Source organism: Cibotium barometz, chromosome 19 (assembly GCF_041138505.1).
Source record: "Cibotium barometz isolate CiBa-2024 chromosome 19, ASM4113850v1, whole genome shotgun sequence".
Classification (NCBI taxonomy): domain Eukaryota; kingdom Viridiplantae; phylum Streptophyta; class Polypodiopsida; order Cyatheales; family Cibotiaceae; genus Cibotium; species Cibotium barometz.
In genome coordinates, this window is record NC_141064.1 from 2396110 (window position 1) to 2418536 (window position 22427).

The 22427-nt window shown below is 45.2% G+C and overlaps 1 protein-coding gene across 2 annotated transcripts in view; it reads right to left on the reverse strand.

The window, feature by feature from the left end:
• The window catches only part of LOC147628102 (Cysteine proteinases superfamily protein), a 75235-nt gene extending 56183 nt beyond the window's left edge, over positions 1–19052 (reverse strand). For both annotated transcript variants that reach the window (XM_086813123.1, XM_086813124.1), the window contains exons 1-4: positions 18900–19052; positions 11647–11806; positions 11436–11523; positions 11188–11251 (exon numbers count right to left, since the gene is read on the reverse strand). In XM_086813123.1, the coding sequence (XP_086669249.1) occupies positions 11188–11251; positions 11436–11523; positions 11647–11806; positions 18900–18984 (397 nt within the window). In that variant the 5' untranslated portion in view covers positions 18985–19052. The remainder of the gene's footprint in view (positions 1–11187; positions 11252–11435; positions 11524–11646; positions 11807–18899) is intronic.
• Between the last annotated feature and the right edge of the window lie 3375 nt (positions 19053–22427).

Below are 22427 nucleotides of genomic sequence, written 5' to 3' on the forward strand. Positions count from 1 at the left end.
GAAGATGGCTTTCTACAGAGAGCATTTTCTTCAGCTCACAGCAGATGGTTTTGTGATCAGACCCAATTACATGGATGTACACTTGTCTTATGCAGTACGATGTGCTATTGGTCAGCTTGAGATTGAGATTGGCCGATATAGAGGTATACCAGCTGAGGCCAGGATATGTCGAGTATGCCATGGGGAGCCAGAGACAGAGCTGCATTATATATGCCATTGTACTGCATACTATGAGATACGTGGTCATTTCCACTGTTTATTCAGAGAGGGTTTTGGACCACTTTCCAGAGTCATGGGGTACCAGGACCAGAAGTGTTTGGGATTGTTCTTGCTTGAGCTGCGGAGATATAGAGATAGCTTGCTTAGGCGCACAGAGAGCCAGACTTAGAGGCACATTACAGACTTCTTTAGTCCAGCCACCACTGCGCCGGATGGACCACAGCAGGCAGGACATGGATACCGCCCACACCAACGGTACACTGATTGATCGTGCGATTGAGCTTGGGTGGTCCAGACGCCCATGACTACGGGGGAGGGCATCCCAGCATAGACGGATGTTGCAGCGGCGGATTCAGATTATTCTTGCGAGACATGCGGGACACCCAGTCAGGGTGCTGACCACAGAGGATATTGAGGAGATCCGCCAGCGTCTGATGCGGCACATATTATGAGATGGAGGCACCTCCATAGTGTACCCCCCCGTCCCGCATGATATTGTATCCCCTCACTGTACTCCACTCACCTCCAAGCGTACCCCCCCCCCCCTCACTATATTCACACCCTATAAGGGTTTCTGTTTACCTTCCAGTTCCTGTTTCATTTTCTAGGTGCCAGTAGTATCATCTTTATTTTTTCATTTTCTAGTTTTTTATCCAGACATTGTATCAGATCCATCATGATGTAACTTTTTGGTCTCATAGGTCATTATGGCCTTTTGAAGACGTTAATATAACATTTCATTTCATTTCTCTCTTCGTTGTTCGCCCCCCTCTGCGCCAACCCTCCCTCCCTGCAAAAGGTCATGGCCAAGACCGGAGTTAAAGAGGAGCTCGTGAAGGTGGAGGACAAGCTCAGCACAATTATCAAAGAAAACAAGAAGATGGTCGACTCTTCCGTTACCGCGATCATAAACCGCCTCTCCAAACTCGAGAAGGGATTTGACAAAATCCAAGAGCTCGAAGAGAGAACATCCAAGCAAGAGGCTGAGATTTCAGCCTTAAAGGAGGAACTAGTGGAGGCCAAATTGCATGCTAAAAGTCAAGCCACTGAAATCTCAGCCCTCAAAAAGGAGTTGGAAGCCACTTCACAAGGCAATCTTGAGGATGGAAAATTTCAGCCCTCCTTTATTGAAGAGCTGAATACCATCAAGGAAAAAATGAGGATCATTCGAGAGGAGGAGGAGCAACATAAAGAGAAGACATCTTCATGGGTGGATGTGATCACAGAGACACAAAAGATGGACGAGGCGGAGAAATGGATCGAGGTCGCCAAGAAAGGGAAAGGTAAAGAATCGCCACCCATCCCCACTCCCACCATTATCAACATGACCCTTGAAGAGGAGCAAAGGAGGAAGACCCGGGCCTTACATGTACGAGTGTCCGGTCTAAAAGACCGTGATGATGCGGAAGGGGAAACCAAGGAGCTCTTCTCTATGATGGGCATTGAAGCCACGCACACAAAGGCATGGAGAGTGGGAAAGAACAGAGAAGGTAGTGGCGAATCTTCTAAGGAGAGAGCACTTATCATTCGTTTCCCCTCCATGGAAGCGAAGAAGGACTTCTTGAAGAGACGTCCTACACTCAAGAAGACGGGAATATTTCTTGGAGATGATCTCACACTCTCGCAACTTGCCCACATGAAAGAAGTTATGCCCGAGATAAGGGCAGCCCGAGAGAAAGGGAAAGTGGCCTTCTATAGAGATGGTAGAGTGGTGATTATGGAGAGGCGCTCTTCATGACGCGCGAGACCTATGGGACTACACTCAAAGTTGCTACTTGGAATTGTAAGGGATCTCAACGCCTTGATGTAGGGGCTCTTGAGGATAGTTTCACTGGGAGGGACATCATCTTCTACTGTGAGACACATCAGGCTCCTGGACAGTCCATGCCACATGTTAGTGGATACTGATGGGAGACAGCTTGTAGACAGGAGACTCGTTCAGAGCATAGAGGGTGGGGCTCAGGAGGAGTGGCAATATTGTTTAGAGAGGAGCTGCAGCCACTGATACATATAGTCCGCAGAGATGAGCAGGCTAGGTACATGTGGGTTAGACTGAGGGCAGAGACGGGCAAATATCTCTACATTGCTATATGCTATTTTGCTCCTAGTACATCAGTGTATGCATCACCTAGCGGGCAGTCTCCCTTTTCTATTTTGGATGATGACATTCGGGAGTTCTCCAAGTCTGTGTGAGCTTTGCTAATGGCCTCTGTGGATCCTCTGCACTCAACAAGCTGTAGATCTCTGCAGTGTATACTCCATCAGTCTCTCTACAGAAGGTATATCTCGGGTGATAAGAGGACTGTCCAACCTGGCGGGTACTGTAGTGGAAATCCACCGTAAAGGAGAGAAGTGCATGATCCACCGTAACTCCGATGGGCCTGGGGCCAATCGCAAAATCCTGGATACTCCGGATGAAGGTTGGCCAGGCTAAAACATAATCCACTATGCTGGCCCCATGTCTGTGTGGAAAGCAAGTAAAGCCACTGGCAAGTGGATACCTCTCTAGGCCATTTAAAATGGCCAGCCCATGTGCAGTCCCCATCTCTAAGAGGTATCTCCCATACTCAGTACACTCCACCTCATCTCCTCCACATCTATCTCTCTCAACATCTCCTTCGAAGTGTCAAAGAAGGAAAGTCCCCAAGTATGATAACATCTCCCTCCCTGGAGAACTCCCATATGTCCTCATCTAGAATCATATATGGAGATTGCCCCTTGGGCGCTACATAATGAGATGTGCTGGGTGGAAAGTAACATATAGCAATGTATAGGGGTCTACCCTCATCTGCCCTCACTCTGACCCACATGTACCTCGCGCTCTCCCACATGTACCTCGCGCTCTCATCACGGCACATAACATGGATGAGTGGCTGAAGTTCCTCTCTAAAAAGAACTGCAACTCCTCCGGATCCGCGACCACCATGCTTCGAACGGGCCTCCTGTCTACAAGTCGTCTCCCATCTGTATCCCGCCACTCTCGGTAATGTGCTGCCTGGGGCCTGATGTGTCTCCGAGTAGAAGATGATGTCCCTATCTCTGAAGCTGTCCTCAAAGGCCCCCACATCCAGTCTCAATGCTCTGTTGCAGTTCCATACTACAAGTCTCAGACTGGTCCCATAGGTCTCGCACCGTCAGGTGGTGCGTCTCTCTAGTATCACCACTCTGCCTCCTCTGTAAAATGCTAGCTTCCCTTTTTCTCTGGCTGCCCTAATCTCCGGCATGCACTCCCTCATATGTGCTAGCTGTGCCAAGGTGAGGTCATCTCCTAAAAAGATGCCCGTTTTCTTAAGGGCGGAGCACTTGGCTCTAGAAAACCTTCTTGGCCTCCAAGGTGGGAAAGCGTAAAATGAGAGCTCTCTCCTTCGAGCTCTCTCCTCCATTCTTGTCTTTCTTGCCCACTCTCCAAGCCCCCGTGTGTGTAGGCCTCGAAATGCCCATGCGTGTGTATAAATCTTTGGCTTCCTCCTCTACATTGTCACCGTCCTTAAGCCCCGTGATCCGCACATGAAGTTCCCTTGTCTTTCTTCTTTGTTCCTCCTCAATGGTTAGGTTGATAATCTTCGAGGTAGATGTGCTTTCGGCCTCCTTGTTCTTACCTTTCTTGACCACTTCTATCCATTTCTCCGATTTATCTACTTGCTCGAGGAGGTCTCCCGGGCTTTCTTTTCTTCTCCCTCTTGAAGTGTTCTCACTTGGGCCTTGATGGTGCTCAGCTCCTCCATCATGACGGGCTGAATTTCACCTTCCTTGAGCTTATGTTGAGCACGTGCTTCTTCTATCTCTATCTTGAGATTTGCAATCTCTGCATCTTGGGTTGCTATCCGCGTTTCAAAAGACCGAACTCAGCCTATGAGACAAATCAGTGTACCTGTGTGGGGTATCCTCTGTCATCCCAACAAAATGAAAAAGTACTGAACTAAAAAAGCTGAATCTGGGTGTGCAATAAGTACAATGAGTGGGGGAGGTGATGGAGCTCTACTACTAGGAGAATGCAAAGCTATATGCATGGAGTATACAATCATGATATGCAACCTAGCTAGCTCCATCGTGTACCATACTGGGGGTATAGAATGGTATACATCAATGAAGGGGGTGTCCACAGCTCCCTGAAGAACATGCCTTGGGGAGAGAGAGAGAGAGTTATGTTGCTGCCTTGGGGGCCTGAGCAAGGGAGGGAGGAAGGTAGGGAGAGAGGGAGGCGAGGGTGGGTGGGAAAGGGAGGGAGGGTGGGTGGGAAAGGGAGGCGACACAGAGAGAGAGAGAGAGAGAGAGAGAGAGAGAGAGAGAGAGGGGGGGGGGGGGGGGCAGAGAGTGAAGCGACGGGCACAGGGAAGAGGCGACGAGCGAACAGTGAGAGAGGGGGCGGAGAGTGAAGCGACGGGCAAGAGGCGAAATGGGCGGGAGGCGAGAGAGAGAGAGAGAGAGAGAGAGAGAGAGAGAGAGAGAGAGATGGAGCTGGGGAAAAGGGGGCGAAGAGAGAAGCGAACAGATTGTGAAAGGGCGGGTGGCGAAAGGGGGCGAAGAGAGAGAAGCAAAGAGAATGTGGAGCGGGCGAAGAGAGAGAAGCGAACAGAATGTGGGGCGAAGAGAGAGAGAGAGAGAGAGAGAGAGAGAGAGAGAGAGAGAGAGAGAAGCGAACAGATTGCGAAGAGAATGTGGGGCGAACAGAGAGAGAAAGAAAGAAAGAAAGTTGTATTAACGTCTTCAAAAGGCCAAAATATGAGAGAGAGAGAGAGAGAGAAAGAAAGAAAGAAAGAAAGAAAGTTGTATTAACGTCTACTAGAGGCCCAACTCGACCTATGAGACAAATCAATGTACAACTGTTAATGTCTTCTGGATGTCCAGAAAAAAAGACGACAAAATTAACATGAAATAAACTATGAAAGTACTTAGCTAGTGGGTGGGTGTGATGGATGGAGCACTACTGCTAGAGGCTCAGTATGCAACCTATATGCGCAGGGTATACAAGAATGCAATGCAGATCTATCTAGCTCCAACCAGTACCATAATGGGGGTGTTATATGTGATACATAGGCGATGGAGAGAGAGAGAGAGAGAGAGAGAGAGAGAGAGAGAGAGAGAGAGAGAGAAATGAAATGAAATGATATATTAACGTCTCTAAGAGGCCATAGTGGCCTATGAGACCAAAATTGAGAATACATCTGAAGTTGGTGTCTCATCAAAGAGAACAACTAAATGAGACTAAAAAGTACAATAAACTGATTGTCGAGGTAGATGTATGTCAGGTAGATCCATGTATGCTGATCAATTGAAGTGTTGCCCTCTCCTTAGATCTAGTATCTCCGCCATGGGGCTGTCTAGAATGGAGAGGTCGTAGAAGCGAGGTAGGCGCCTCCGATGCCGAGCAATAATGTTTCTGATCTGGCGATGGTGAGGATGCCATGGTCGGGATCCTAGTGGGCGTGGCCGACGAGCACGACATAAGATAACTGCTCTATCGGTGGTGACTCCCTGGGAGCGTGGTCGAGGCTTTACATACAGCTGCAGCGACGGCCTTCCCACACACGCAGCCCACAGTACGACCACGTCCTAGGAGCATGCCCCAGAATAGTTGGTATGATGATGACTGTAGGGAGCTCAGAGCCCGGCTACAGAGAGAGGTGGCCACAGGTGTTACTACATATAGACAGCCACGCATCATCTTCCAATCCCTCATTCGGCAGAAGAAGAGAGCATTCTTAGCTCGGCTGGAGAGAGACATCTATCAGTTGTTTTTGAGTCAGGATTCTGGGGAGGCCTGGAGATTGCTTAGAGTGCACCCCCCGCCTCCAGCCATTACCTCTCCAGATACATGGGGCGAGTATGCAGCCTCCCTCTACACAGTACCAAAGCAGCCACCACTACCAAACCCTCCAGAGCCTTGTCCACCCACTTCTACCTTCTTCACAGCAGAGATGGTGAGGGAGGAACATCAACAGATTGCATACAGGGAGGGCACAGGATCATGAGGGCATTGTAGCCGAGCATTTCATACATGCTAGAGATATGATTGCAGACTTGCTAGCTCTCATGTTTAATAGAGCCATGTGTGAGGGGTTTCCTGGGACTTGGAGTACTTCCACGATTGTGCCGGTACTCAAGTCTGGAGATCCGAGCCTGCCAACTAACTACCGCACCATTATGATTGGTCACTTGCTGGCCAAGCTATATGCCTCTACTCTTGAGCATGAGTTGAGCAGATGGGCAGAGAGACAAGGGGTCCGAGCTCAGGGACAGGCCGGTTTCAGGAGGAGATTCTCTACTTTGGATCATATCTTTACCCTCAGGGCTATCATTGAGGAGGGCAGAGCACATGGGAAAGGAACTACTGTGGCTTTGTGGATTTCTGCAAGGCCTTTGACACCGTGCCCAGAGCTAGACTGATGCGCATGCTACAAGACTTGGGGGTTCCATGTGAGCTCATTTGGGGTATTATGGCACTTTATGAGACAGTAGTTGGGCAGGTACGGACTTCAAAGGGTCTCTCCCAGCCAGTACACTCCACTATAGGGGTGAAACAGGGCTCCCGCTCTCTCCGACTCTATTTGGACTATACATTGATGAGATCTCTGATTATAGTGGGACACGAGGGGACAGAGGAGCCTAGTTGGCTGGCACTTGGATACCTCTGCTCTTATATGCTGATGATATTGTGCTTAAAGCAGACTCACCAGAGGGTATGCAAAGGCACTTGGATACTTTACATGCTTATGCACAGGACAGTGGGCTCTCAGTTAACCTTGGTAAGACCAAGGTTATGGTGTTTAACACTACAGCTCAGTGGGTCTGGAGATCAGCGCCTATTTTCACATATGGGCAGGAGACAGTGGAGTATGTTGACTCATACACATTACACTCCATGTACCGTTGCTAGACTTATCGCCTGTCGTAAAGATTTCTCCTCCATAGGTTGGGGCTGCTCATAAGCAGCATGCCTACAAAAATATTAATTTGTGTGGATAGATGAAAGGCAAGCTTCAAGCAAGGGTAGAAGAACCAAAGGACCCAACGCCGCCTCTAGCGCAAGGCCCCCAAGCCAACACAATGATAACAACATTGCACAAAATACCAATCAATAAACTTGGGAATTAATAACCAATTCACATGGATTTATTAATAATTAACCCTAGCCACCCGTATCCACCTGCTCTTTCCCTAATCTCAAGGACCCCAACCTTGCCAGATTAAGCCCTAATCCCAAGGATTGGTATCAGGTACATAACATTCCTCCCTTCTTCATACATTTCCACTCTTGGAAAGAAGTCAACGAGAACCTAGCTAGCACAAACAACTGTCTATGAAATCAGTTTCCTACCTATCTAAACAATCCACATACCTACATATATGAGAACCGGCTCAACCGAAGCCAATGTTCCAAAAGACTATCATCATGGAAACAAGACAAAAAACCAAAACCTACTAGGTTCGTGAAAACATAAACCATCCTTCAACCCTCCAACTCCTTATGGAATTAAAAACCCTCCAACTCCTTTTCAAGATCTGGTAATTCCTCGTACCTAGGGGATATCATTTCTCCCTCTCCGAGACTCCTAAAACTATCACAAGCACCAGAAACTGTCTCCTTCATGTCCTGCCCCCAAGTTCACATGATACACATGATCACTTGGTTGCGTCTCCACTTCCAGCTTCTGCATAATTCAGCATTAATGAAGTTGTGAGTACTACTAGGGTCAGAAAGGATGTGCACAGTCTCCCCTAACACCGACCCATACATACATATGAAGTCGTTAGAAGTGAAGAATGCCATGTTGAAAATGCATTCCATGCAGGCACTCTGTGTAACGCGCGGAAGCTCTGGGTAGTCTTCTTTCAGCCCTAAACACTCTTGAAGACCTTCTGATGCAAAACGCACCATCTGATGCAAAAACGCAGGTAGAGAGAGAGTAGAGAGAGAGAGTGAGAAGTGCTGGAAATTCAGTATATACTATGGTACAAAAAGGTACATATCTGTACAGCCATGGGCTGCCTTCATAAAAAGGTTGTTAATCCCTAAATCTGTCCCCTATGGGACCTCCTATTGACTCACACCCCTAGTGGGTGGAATGCCTAATACAAAGAGCAAGGGGGCTATTTATAGCCCCTTGGACTACATGGGGAACTGGCCGACTGCTGGTCGGCCAGTTCATACTTCATAAATGCCTTTTTAAGCCAGCCGACCAGATATCCTCCTGCGCATGCTGCTGCCCCCCTATCTGCTGGTTCAGCCAACCCTGTTATGGACAGCCGACACCTCCTTTGGTCCTGCAGCCGACTCAATTCTGCAGCCAGCCTACTGCACTTATCTGGATCCCACTTGTCCTGCTCCACGTCCACTTCAGATGAGGCACCTGAAGCTCTGATCATTCTGGTTCATGATCTTTATCTGCTTGCCCCTTCTGGATTTAGTCTTGAGGAGGTCCATGGCATTGCTGATGCACATGACATCCCCCTCTGCTAAACTTGATGACGGGAATCCAACCTGCTCCTGGATGACTGTCATCATCCCAATCCTGTCCCGAAGTCCCTCTGTCATCATCCATCCCTGGCAAACCTTTTTCTCTGAAAATCCGGTCTGTTCTCCAAACCACTCTGTCTCTGATGAAGATCTATGCATCTGGTCTTCCTCTAGTCCACAATCCATTCCTGCCCTGGCTCTGAACACGGTCTTGGTCTGGAACTGAGTCTGGCACTCTCACATCACCCTTGGAGGATCAACCTCCCTTGGGACCGTAACCTGAGAACCTATCTGGCTCACGGAACTGCCATCCCCATCTGGCACTGTGGAACACCACCAACACACCTCCTGGGAGTTCTTCCCGATCTGTGTTCCCGCCTTGGGCTTCGAATCCGTGTACTTTCCTGTACCTTGGACCTGTACACCATCATATGGGGCTGAATCAGTGTTTAGCTTTGCTGAGCCTGATGCTCTGATACCAATGTAACGCGCGGAAGCTCTGGGTAGTCTTCTTTCAGCCCTAAACACTCTTGAAGACCTTCTGATGCAAAACGCACCATCTGATGCAAAAACGCAGGTAGAGAGAGAGTAGAGAGAGAGAGTGAGAAGTGCTGGAAATTCAGTATATACTATGGTACAAAAAGGTACATATCTGTACAGCCATGGGCTGCCTTCATAAAAAGGTTGTTAATCCCTAAATCTGTCCCCTATGGGACCTCCTATTGACTCACACCCCTAGTGGGTTGAATGCCTAATACAAAGAGCAAGGGGGCTATTTATAGCCCCTTGGACTACATGGGGAACTGGCCGACTGCTGGTCGGCCAGTTCATACTTCATAAATGCCTTTTTAAGCCAGCCGACTACATATACTCCTGCGCATGCTGCTGCCCCCTATCTGCTGGTTCAGCCAACCCTGTTATGGACAGCCGACACCTCCTTTGGTCCTGCAGCCGACTCAATTCTGCAGCCAGCCTACTGCACTTATCTGGATCCCACTTGTCCTGCTCCACGTCCACTTCAGATGAGGCACCTGAAGCTCTGATCATTCTGGTTCATGATCTTTATCTGCTTGCCCCTTCTGGATTTAGTCTTGAGGAGGTCCATGGCATTGCTGATGCACATGACACTCTGACCTAAAACAATAGTATCAACAGACATAATCTGAGGGTTACCTATCACTTCAGTCAATTGAGCGTTGCCTTGGGCGTGGTCTTCACTTGCAAACAATGTGCCTTCATGTGACCCTTCTGGCTGCAAGTGAAACGCCTACCCTCCCGAAGGTTCTATTGGTGCTTCTGATCCTTCTTCAGATTGTACTCACTCAACACATGGGTTTGATTTTGTGGAGCGTTCTCAGCCTTTTGTTTACATTGGAAAGCCTACTTAGAGGTTTCTGATGTAACATGCAATTGGTTTGATCGTGTAACGCGCAGCGAGACCTTCCTTATACCTTTATGTTAGTGAGCATGAAGCAATCCACTTTTATCTTTATTCGGCTGAAACCTAAGAGTGGAGACAGGAAGAGCTGACCGCGTCTTCAGAGCCGGGGAGCTCATATAGAGACTCAGGGAGGAAAGGATCTGCCGATTATGCGAGTCAGCGGTTGAGACAGGAGCATTACATGTCGCTGCCCAGTATAACATGAGTTCTGTAGAGGTTTCGCTATCTGCTCCATGACAGATTTGGCCCACTCTTCAGGATCATTGACTTCCCTGACTAGCGTTGCTTAGGGCTCTTCCTGCTCAAGATCTACAAACACAAGGACACTTTCTTGAGAGAGCTTCGGCCCCAGCCACCCCCAGCCCTCGTCAGCCAACCATCACCGGATTTTTCCGGAACCGGAAAGGGGAGGTTAAGTTATGACCGTACTTTTCAGGTAGGCTCTATGTAGCATGGTGGTGTTTGCAATAGAGTTATTATTATTAAATCATTGTTTTGGACCTCTTACAACTTCACCCTACTCGCCACTTGGAGGTTTTCACTCAGAGAATGGTAGCCCCCATGGGAGATGATGAGTAACCTCACTACTTGGCATGTTTGGCACGCCCATTGCAGGGTGATTATTGAGGGGACACATATGGGCTGCGGGAACTATCAGCACTATACATACAAATTTTTGTCTCCCCACCTATGAGAGCAATTTAAGGGTACCTTATACAATACTCCATAGTAGCTTTCATGCACATATGAAGCCCTCGGACTTTCTTGCCCTGGACCTTTGTTTAGCCTAGATGGTGTTATAGACAGCAGGATGGTTCTCTCTTCCTCCCTTTTATATTTAGTCTCCCTCAAAGAGAAGCCAACCCCTCCATCTCAGTCCTTTCCAACACAGGGTTTGTAATCAAGTTTGTCTAATGCACTTCTCATCTTTCTAATAGGACCTTTTTTGACAGTACTTATGATTATAATTAACAACTAATACAGACAAATAAAACAATAAGAAGCGACTAGTGTATTCCTTTTGGAAAACCATATGCATATAGTTAGAGCCACCACCCACGAAACCCACCAGCTCGCTTTCGCTCTTCAGTTGGACTCAAATTCATGCCTTCATTAATAGCCATTCCAAGGGCCTGTCGAAAAAGCAGTCCAAAATGCATGCTTCAAAATTCTGAAAATCCAACATTTTAAATTATAACATAAAAATGCCTGCATAGAGATAATTACTTGCAGGAGTATGTAAATATTAAACTTAAAAGAAACCAACATGGATTTATGTTTATGGGACGATAATCATGTCAACTAAGTACACCTTACCAAAGCACGGAACATGCACCGCCCATCTCCCCTGACCTTACGGATGGTGTAATGCTCTATTTTTTTTGCAAAACGAGATGTTCCCTGCCTATTTGAATGCAAAGAAGCTAAAGTGAATGGTGGGAAAAGTGATCTTGTTACGTATAAGCATAAATTGTATAGATTTAATAACGAACACTGCATAGCTAGCTTAAAACTTCTGGTCACTCACTGTTTGGAACCGATTCTTGCAAAGCAACGGTCGGATTCTTTTCTGTACCCCAGAAATGCCAACGAGATGGAGGCAAAAGAACTGGCATGGTGTCTTCCCTCATTTTGGCTCCTTAGTTCAAAGGTTGCAGTACCAGCCGCAAGCTCCTTCATAAGCTCCTCTAGGAGAAAATATGGTCCCGAAATTTAATCAAGGTGCGATTATAAATACAGTTATGATCATTTTGATTAAGAATTATAAGAATTTCGACACAAAATTCAACATGATATCAAGCTTTGACAACACAATTGGAGCTACACATGCTTTACCAAAAAAAGCACAAGTTCTTTTAGATAACTGAGGACCCTTAAACCTGCTCCTCGGCCTTTGCACTCATTGAAATCTTTTACACACCCAAATGCCACCTCTCATAACAAATAAAAGCCCACAAAAGTTCATACCACCAACCTGGTCTTGTCGGATTTGATTTTGTCCATCTCCCATCAATGATCAACAATGTTTATGACTCGTAGTCATTATTCATAAGATTTACAGGCACAATTATCCAACCTAGTGAATACATCACACGGATAATTAGCCAAACATGGGATTCATGTGCATAATTATCCATATTGATGAGTACTCACGAGGATTGTTGACTGCAACTGAAAAGCCTCCAAGGACACTTACAAAGTACTGAATACTCCTAGAAGCAATCCTCATCAGCCATTTTGCATCAATGGCTGAATAATTTTTGAAATTCACAAGGTAGCGTCACTAGACTTTGCCAACGGCAGGTCACCACTCCTTCTGAAACATAATATGCTCAGATTGTAGTATTTCCTCGAGCTCATCCACTTCTAGTGGATCTTCAGAAACAGGATCTGTAGGTTTGAGTCCATAGAACTCGTCTTTAGACTGGTCATGTACTGGGGCAGGAGAAATCTGGTTTTCAGGTCATGGACAAAGATGTCCCAGTCAAAGGCTGTGACATCTGTGGCCTGGTCTGTATGAATACTAGACCAATGCTGCCACCAAGTGACTGCCTCACCAGTGAGATGGGGAGCCGCTAAGTGGACTTTGTCTTGTGGGTCTGTGATCCTAGCTAATGGAAAATGAGCATTAAACTGATGAATAAATTGATTAACTGATGAATGATCACACTTACCATCATACTTACTGAAGTTTGGTTGACTGCGAATGATGGTGGTTGATGCTACTGCGGGCTGCTAGCTGGTGACACCTATGACTGGGGAGACTGAGAAGAGCTGCTGATACCTCAAGTGTATGGCCTCCTTTTCCCGTTGATGCTCGAGTAACATACATTCTTGATCAAGCTCACGTTGGTGTTCCCGAGCGGCGAGTTCAGCCTGACGTCGATCTTGCGTTGGGCTTCCTCATAGTCCCGTCTTTCTGCTTTTTCTCTTTTCCTTCGGGCCTCGTCCTCTCTCCTTTGTTGTTCCATTTGAAAGAAGAGGGAGATGTAGTCGGGTGCTGCTGGAGGTGCAGAAGGACGTGCTGCTGCTACCTCCAAGAGTTGGAGACGCTCCATGAGCAGCTGGTTCTGAGCTCTAAGAAGAGCTATGGTGTCTGCTGTAGGTGGAAGAACATGGTCTCCTTCGGGGGAGACGTCTTCCGGCTGATGAGTACTCTCTCCTGTAGACATGATGCTGAAGTCGGTGGTCGTGCCGGAACGCAATCTAACCATCCAAGGATGCCCCCACGCTAGGATACGGTGTGTGTGGACAATCTGAATCTGATACCAATGTGATATGCAGCGGAAGTCTTTGTATTGGAAGATCCTGTCACACAGATGCTCACACCGTCTTCTGTATCCTGAGTTTCGTGAGTTTAGCAATCCATTTCAATACTTCAAACTTTAAAGAGATATGAGAGAGAGAGATGAGAACTATACACCAGATTAGGGTCCAGAAAGAGCTTGAGAGATGTGTGGCAAGAAGCCCGCTTAAGGAGAATATATAGGCTTCCCCAAAAGCTAACTTTAGCTTTTGGTTTTGTGTTTTTTTTTTGGCAAAAAATTATATATATATATATATATATATATATATATATATATATATATATATTCTGTTTTCTTTAAAAAAAAGAAAAAAACACTTATAAAGTAATACTTGGGTTTTTTAAAAACCCTTTTTACCAAAGTGTGGGTTTTTTTTTTAACACTTTGTCTTGTTTTTGTTGCTTTAAAGAAAAACAAAGCATAATGTAACAAAACGTAGCTTTTTTGTTTGCTTTGCTACGATTGTTTTTTTTTCTTTGTTTTGTGAAGTTCTTTAAAAAAAACGAAAAGCAACATGTCTCAAAAAAAAAACATGGGCTAAAAACGATGAAAGCGGGCTGGTCGACACCTGTAAACATGTAAACAGCACGCGAAGAGGAAAAAAGCTCCGCTAGACTGGTCGCCACCCGTCACTTGAAGGGAAGATGACCGCCGTCACCTACTATCAACAAAAAATAACGCCCGGTTGATCGCCTTGCTGCGCAGGCACCACCCCGCTGTTCGCTTTGCTACATGACTACTTCCCTCTCCCTCTCTCTCTCTCTCTTTCTCTTGCTGTTCACACTGTCAACTGGTTCACACAGCCGACAACTCATGCTTTACTCCTTGTCAATAAAAAAGCTCTTCTCAAGCAACTAATCGACCCTTTACAAGACCAAAACCCCCAACATGGGTTCCAACGATGCGTATATAACATGGTGAAATCTGAAAAAACAGCAGTATACACAGAAAAACAGCAAGCTTCTCAAACTCATACCTTTCTTTTGACCTCATCTTCTCTACCTACCGACTTGACTTGCTCTGATACCACTATCAAATCCCCATAGGATCTCCTCGTAGAACGCTCTTGGTACATGACTCGAAATCTACGAACAAACCGAACAAACGTGAAGGGGGTGCACGCCTAACTCACCTCCCAACCTTGACAGCCGTGGGCAAGCCCACAAGTCTTGGCTGTCCCCACCGAGCCACAAGCTGAGCTAACTAGATGGACGTACCGACCAATCTCTACCTCGCGACGTCCCATACCGCCGCGAAGCTACCCTTGCGGGCCTCGAGACTGCTGCTGGCCTCGGCTACATAAAGCAGGTGCACATCTGCACTAGATCCAGGCTCCTTACCATAGAGCTCTCACAAAGACACGCGAGACTCTATGAACTAATGACTAACCTTGGCCACCCTTTTATAGGCTCTTGGCCAGTCATCGGGCGTCCACACTTGGGCGCCCGCCCGTCCATACTTGGGTATCCGTCCGTTAGTCTATCCCTAACTCAGCTCGCCAATCAGCCTGCCTAGCTCCAAGCTTCCCCAACCTTGAAGCTAGTCTTGTGTGCGTGTAGCACACGGTAGATACACATTGTACACATGACAGAAACCATCACCCGTGTCTTGATCTTTTGGTGGTGTAACAACCAAGCAACATTGTATCAACATCAAGTTCAGCAAGGCTAAACACTGATGGTGTTCCATATGAAGGTGCACAATCCAAGAAGAATAACACAAGACATGGAAGAAGTTCCCAGGAGGTTGGTTGGTGGTGTTCCACAAGGCCCAAGGGGTGGGGAATGGCAGTCCTGTGAGTCGGATGCCACTTGGGGCATACTAGGAGGAAAGGATTTCAAGCAACGGTTCCAAGGGAGGATGATCCTCCGAGGGGTGGAGTGAGAGTGCCAAACTCAATACCCAGGAAAAGAAAGTGTTCAGGGACAGGGCATGAAGGGTAAGGGACAAGGTGAAACAGATTCATAGATCTTCATCAAATTTGGAGTGGAATTGGAGAACGGGGCAGGGTTTTCAGTGAAAAGGTTGCCAGGAGGGGCAGGATGACAAGTTGGGGAGTGTCCGTGGGGAGACAAAGGGATGATGACAGTCATCCAAGGTCAGAAGTTGGAATCTTGTCATCAAGTTTAGCAAAGAGGAATGTCATGTGCATGACACGTACATGCTATTCCCTGGGCTATTTCCTGAGGGGGCAACAGATAAAGACAAGTTTTAAGACTAGATTTTGAAGCTACAGCAACTAAGCATGGGCAAGGAAGACAGTGGAAAAGACTAGGAGGCTATCGGCCAACATTTAATGAGGATTTTCTGTGTTGGCTGCAGTAAGTGGGGGTGTTTGTCTAGGGACCTGGTCGACAGCAAGTCGGCCACAAGGGCCTATAAATAGCAATAGCCTGAGCTCTTTGTAGCCATTCGGACCCTCCTTGGGATTGGGTCATAGAATAGGATTAAGTAGGGGTTTTCCACCTTTTCAAGGGCAGCCAAAGGCTAGCCAAATTGTACACCTTTCTATACTACATGAATATACTGAAACTCGGTTCTCTCTCTCTCTCTCTCTCTCTCTCTCTCTCTCTCTCTCTCGCTTGCATTTGCATCAGGTTGTTCCTGAAAGGTGTTTAGGGCTGAAAGAAGACTCCCAGAGCTCCCGCATGTGACATTATAATGGAGAATCACGTCAAATAGGGGCACGGGGTCTATAAGACCACAACCGGACTGAAGGTCATTACTTGGAACTAGTCAGATCCTAGAGGCTTTGAAGAGACAATATCTTCTACATGGAGACCATTAGAGTCCTGACAAGATTTCCACACGTTTCTAGATACAAGTGGGGTCAGTACACCGAGGGGGGGACCAAAGCCTGTGGATGGGTACATTGGTCAAGAGGAGTGGCAGCTCTATTCACACCACATCTCCACAGGATTCTCACAGTGGTCAAGATAGATGAAAAGACCCACTACATGTGGTCGTAGGTTATGCCTAGTGCATATTGCTTACCACATACCTAATTAGCCACCCCTGGACCCACCCGCATGACCCTCGTCCCATCTTGTCCACTCGCTTTACCATTTCTAACGTCACTAGAGCCATACATAGACTTCTGAACGGTAAAGCCCAAGACCATGAGTGACTTCTTGCCAAACACACTGCACATGCATGTGACACCCTTGCCCCACTACCAGCACACATGTTCAACACAACCCTTATCACGGGCCCCACTACCAGCACACATGTTCAACACAACCCTTATCACGGCTTCACACCCTCTTGTTCTAGTAGCACCATCAACCCTATCCACAAGGTCGAGGACCCATTGGATCCCAGTGACTACATGACTATCATGATCGATTATATATTAGCCTAACTTTATGGATCTATTCTAGAGTCTGAGATCAATTTCCTAGCAAAGGGCCATGGATTCAAGACCAAAGGCTTTTGGAGGACATACTCCACACTAGACCATATCTTTACATTGAGAGCCACGATCATCTGGGAGGCTTGGTGGCAAAAGAGACAGGTTTATTGCTGCTTTGTGTATTTCCGCAAGGTTGTTGACACTGTACACCGAGTGGAAAGCGCGCCTCCTCCCATGCCTCCAAAAGTCGGGTATACCATCAGAGATGGTATGGGGTATCATAGCACTACATGAGTTAGTGTTCGATACCTCAGGAGCATGTCACAGGAGATCTCTAGCACGATTGGGGTGAAACAGGATTGTCCTCTCTTGGGAGGGTTAGGTTCTCCGCTCGCACATCCCACTATATGCCGATGGCATAATGCACATCTTATGTTTATCTGGCGGTCACCTTCACGAGCCCAATATTAAGTAGCCATGGCCCTTCTTGAGAGACAATGTCTTTAGACACTTCCAAGAACCCAATTTTAAAGGATGGTTATTTGACACCCACATGACTCCGGTAATGCTGTATAGGGCCAATTAATTCTTGGGGAGAAGGGTTGGTGGAGGATTGATTTGAAGCAAACAATCAATGCCTCATTCCATCAATATTGTTAAGTTTGAAGAAACACCATTGATAGTGGATGCATAATGACGTACCTACACCACATCCGTACCCTAAACACAAACTCCCAAGCACAGCTCTAGAGTCATCCTGATGATTGGCAAAGTAGGGACAAGATAAAGTGGGCTATGCTAGAGTCACTCACTGGTTTCTCACACAAGGGCTTCACATGGACCAATTGCCACCCTTAATTCAGCCTAGATGCACCCTCTTTTCACCTCACTCATCAAAATGTTAACCGGATTATTCATAGTAGATCTCCTTGGCCTGCATACTCACACTACATGGTTCATGTCTCCGGGGATACCCCCAAAGATGCAGTTTTACTGAGATTACTTCCCACAGATCACAGTGGATGTAATTATCCAAAGGCCTTGATATCTGCACAAACACACGTCACATGACATGCAGATCACAATTGGACAGATTTGAGTCTCATCTCACCGCCTCAGAGTGGAGATGGCCAGAGCATAGGACATTCATTTCGATGCCTCTTCAAAGAGAAAATTGGTCTGCTGTTGAGGATCATTGATTTCCTAGATCAGCAGTGTTTGGGACTCTACTTAATGGAGATCCACAAACATAGATCTTCTTCTATGAAAGAGCCAAGCCCAAGTCCAAGACACATCACAAGACATCCATCACAAGCTCCTTCCAAGTTGCACAAGACGGCAGCACCAAGCGTCGCCCCCAAGGCTACTAGAGTCCAAGGACCCTCCCAAGAGAACCAAACAACACATACGGCCACTAGTTGCACCTCACAACTCCCAGAAATTACCTTGAACAAGCCCATCAGTCACAGCGCACCAGATGCCCACGCCCTCTGGCCAGAGGTGGACCTCCATGCAGCAACTTCAGATCCAGGAGATGCTACAGAGACACAACAATGCCCGAGTGGTGGATATAGGGAACCTCGTTGAGGTCCTGGACTCACCTATCTTGGACATTTTTGATGGGTGATGATGATGTCTACCTGCTATTATCTCTCATTGTACCCACATGAGCTCATAATGTACTCATACTCACATGCTTATCATTACATATGTAGCTAGTTTTTATTTCTTTTCAGTTTTCCATGGTTCATTGTACTACTTTTTGGCCTTACAGACCCACTGGGTTTTTTGAAGACGTTACTTTCTCTCCCCTTTTGTATAAAAAATCTCTCTCTCTCTCTCTCTCTCTCTCTCTCTCAGTGAAAAAAGTGTGAGTGAGAGAGAGAGAGAGAGAGAGATCAAGAAAAATATTTTCTTGCTTTAAAATGTTCCATAGTTGCAAAAAGGACCAGATAAGAACCATTGAGTATGTTCCGGTGGGTTTTGCAGTTTGACACGCTACATTGTAGCTTGCATTGCACTACTGTTATCAGCAAAGAAGTGCATGAACTGCCGCTTACGATTAGTGCCCTTTGCTTAGATGCACTACGTTATTCATATGAGACTCGTGTGAAAGCGTACCTGCTGTGTGGGACGATGATCGTAGTGCACCTTCTCCCATTCCCATGGCGTGAGGTTTTGCCACTATATAGTTATGGTCACACATTAAAATTACCTCGCTACATTTTGGAGATATACATTTTAGGCGTGCTACGGTCGTCGATATTAATTTTAGGCCGTTGTGTGTTGGCGTTGATTTTAATTAACCAGTGGCCCAAACTCACCTCTTGTGGGTCAATTGCTAACCGGTGTAAAGTGCTCTTTAGGTGAAACTTTGGGAAGAGCAATCTTGGATGGCCTACTCTTAGACATTCGTAGAGAATAGAAATGCATATTTGTTTGTTCACGTAGTGCATATTTAGCCTTTACACACTTGTTTACATCTATGTATATGCACATATAACACATCCACACACACATACACAGAAAATAAAAATATCATTGAATAAGAAACGATATCCAAAGAAACATGCAAAGAACGTCTTCGCTATGTAGCGATGAAAAAGATCAATATTCAAAAAAACAAAAACAAAGTGGTAAAAGAAGTGAGAATCAATTGATCAATCTATGAAGCTTACGCTTCCTAGAGCCATTGACCACGAGCAATGCATGATGCCCAACATGGTAGGATGGCGATACATATCCACTTGATTAAGCATACAAAGTGGATGTATAGACCTACACACAAAGAGGAATCATTAATAATATGTCACTTTAAAAAAACAATAAAAATCCATCATAGTTAACATTACTAAACACAAGCGAAGACCTAGATAAAGCTATGTGAGCATGTACTACAATGAACTCGTATCGAAATGAGTAGATCCTATATGCAGTAAATAGGATCCAGTCCTCTAGTAGAGAGTAACCCTCAAAATAGGCGACACTTATCTCTACATCATGGATAACATTAGAAAGACACTCTTTCCTATATAAATATGTCCCCATCCGAAAAATCATAATCCCATATCTCTCAAAGCTCCTCAACAGGAATCCTAATCCCATATCTCTCGAAGCCCTCACCCCTAACTCTGACCATGAAAAAGTCTTCCATAAGTAGAATCCTTTTTTAAAAAAAAGTAGAAATTAAGTAGCTACATAAGGAAACATGCAAATATTTATATGTTAACACCTGTAATGATTTGTTATGAATGAACTACCCATCCATGTGGCCATCTAGCATAATGCATATAATATATCGAGAAGGAAACACCAAAGACTTAGCTCTGTAAAGAAACTAAGGTATATAAAGTCATGTGTTTTTAAAAAATACATAAATAGAAAAAAAAAGATATAAAATTATTTATCCTCAACCCTCGACTCCAACATATCCAAAATGAATATAATGTTATACATCCTTTTCCCTGAAACGAAAAAAAAATTCAAAATACATATATAAAAGAAAGGACAAAGTGCCACATGGCCTCATATGGAGGCTCTTTTTAGCATACAACCTCCTCTTGCCATGTTTCATTGATTTCTTAAGAAGTGGCCCAGAGCTGCCTCTACATGATGTCAATTTTGCTAATCAATGTAAAGTGCTCTTAAGTGAAATATTATTGGGGTAAAGTAAACTTGGACGGTGGATTTTGGTCTATCTACTCTTAGATACACACAGAGAATAGACATGCATATATTGTCATACCAATTGTAAGTTTCTACACACATATCTCCATTCATGTACTGTGCAGTCGTAGCCTCTACACACATGTTCTCGTCTATGACACATGCACATACATAAGCATATATAACACATGCACGTAGAGAATACACGCACATGTAGATGAGCACATACACGTAGAACACACGCACACGCGCGCGCATGTACATAAAGTAAGATTATCATTGAGTGAGAAACGATGACCAAAGAAACATAAAAAGAACGTCCTCGCTTTGTAGCGATGAAAAAGATCAATAGCCATGTATCAATCAATCTAGCTATCATTTTTCTAATGACAACTAGATTTATATATATGTATATATATAGATGTCATTAGAAAAATGAAGCTTGTGCTTTCAAGAGCCATCGAATGCATGACACCTAACATGGTAGAATGGCGATGCATCTCCACTACATTAAGCATACAAAGTGGATGTCTGGACCTACTCATCACAGGTATCCCAAAACAATAATGCAAAGGGAGTACATTAATGTAAATTTTAAACTTCACAATATCATGGAAAATTAGAGCCCACACATGAGGCACACCCCACACAAGAGGTGCCCATAGGGGAGGCACACCCCACACACGAGGTGCTCATAGAGGAGGCACACCCCACACAAGAGGTGCCCAGAGAGGAGGCACACCCCACATACAAGGAGCCCACAAAGGAGGAGCAATCCACCGAGGAGTTACCAATGTAAGACAAGGATGTTGGTGGACAACAAGAGCATGATTTCCCTTCCCAACTAGAGCCTAATAATGATGTATAATTGAACTTTAGAATAGACATGGCAAAAAGGCTAAACCACAAAAGAGATAAGATATAATGTCATTTTAAAAAAAGTAATAAAATTTATTATAGTTAACCTTACCAGACACAAACCAATATGTAGATAAAGCTATACTAGCACGTGGTACAAAGAAATTGCATCAAAATGAGTAGCTCCTATATGCAACAGCAAATAAGACCTAGCCCTCCAATATGTAGTAAATAGCTCCTATACATAGTAAACAGGACCCCACCCTCCTATATGAAATAAATGAGTAGCTCTTACATCCAGTAATAAATAGGACCCATCCCTCTAGTATAGAGTAACCCTTAAAATAGGTGACACGTCTCTACGTCCTGGATAGTGTTAGAAACACACTTTTTCCTATACCCCTAGCTCCTCATTGGGAATACTAATCCCATATCTCTCAAAGCCCTCGTTCATAACTTTGACCATGAAAAAGTTCACCGTGGTTAGAATTCTAAAACAAAGTAAAAGTTAAGAAGTTACATAAATAAACATACAAATGTTTGAATGTTAACACGTGTGGATTTGTTATATTTACGTACCCATTGATGTGGCCATCTAACATAATTCCCTTAACATGTCAAGAAACTAAGTTATATAAAGTCATGTATTTAAAAACTTTATGAATAAATAGAAAAAGGAAAAGGAAAAAAAACATTAACCCTCGAATCCAACATATCCAAAGTGAATATGATATCATACACCCTTGTCCCTAAAACAAAAAAATGTTAACCACATATTAAATTGGACTAAGGAGTTAGGATTACATTTAGCCAACAATCCCCCCTTAAGACCAACTTCTTATAAAACATGAATCAAGTCTAACAAATCTCCTTGACACAATGAGTAAGAGTCCCCCCTTAACAACAACATAGGGTAGTGTACTCTCCTCTACAACTCGTCAAGTTGGAACAACATAAGTCTTGACTCAACCACATACATGACAATCTAAAAAGCATACTCATCATCTACATCTTTTATACTAAGACTAGAACAAAGATTTGTTTCTTCTTGTTGATTGACTTCTTGTTGATTGACTTCTTCAACCACATGTGCCTTTGCTTGCTTTTGATCTTTTTGGTAGCACT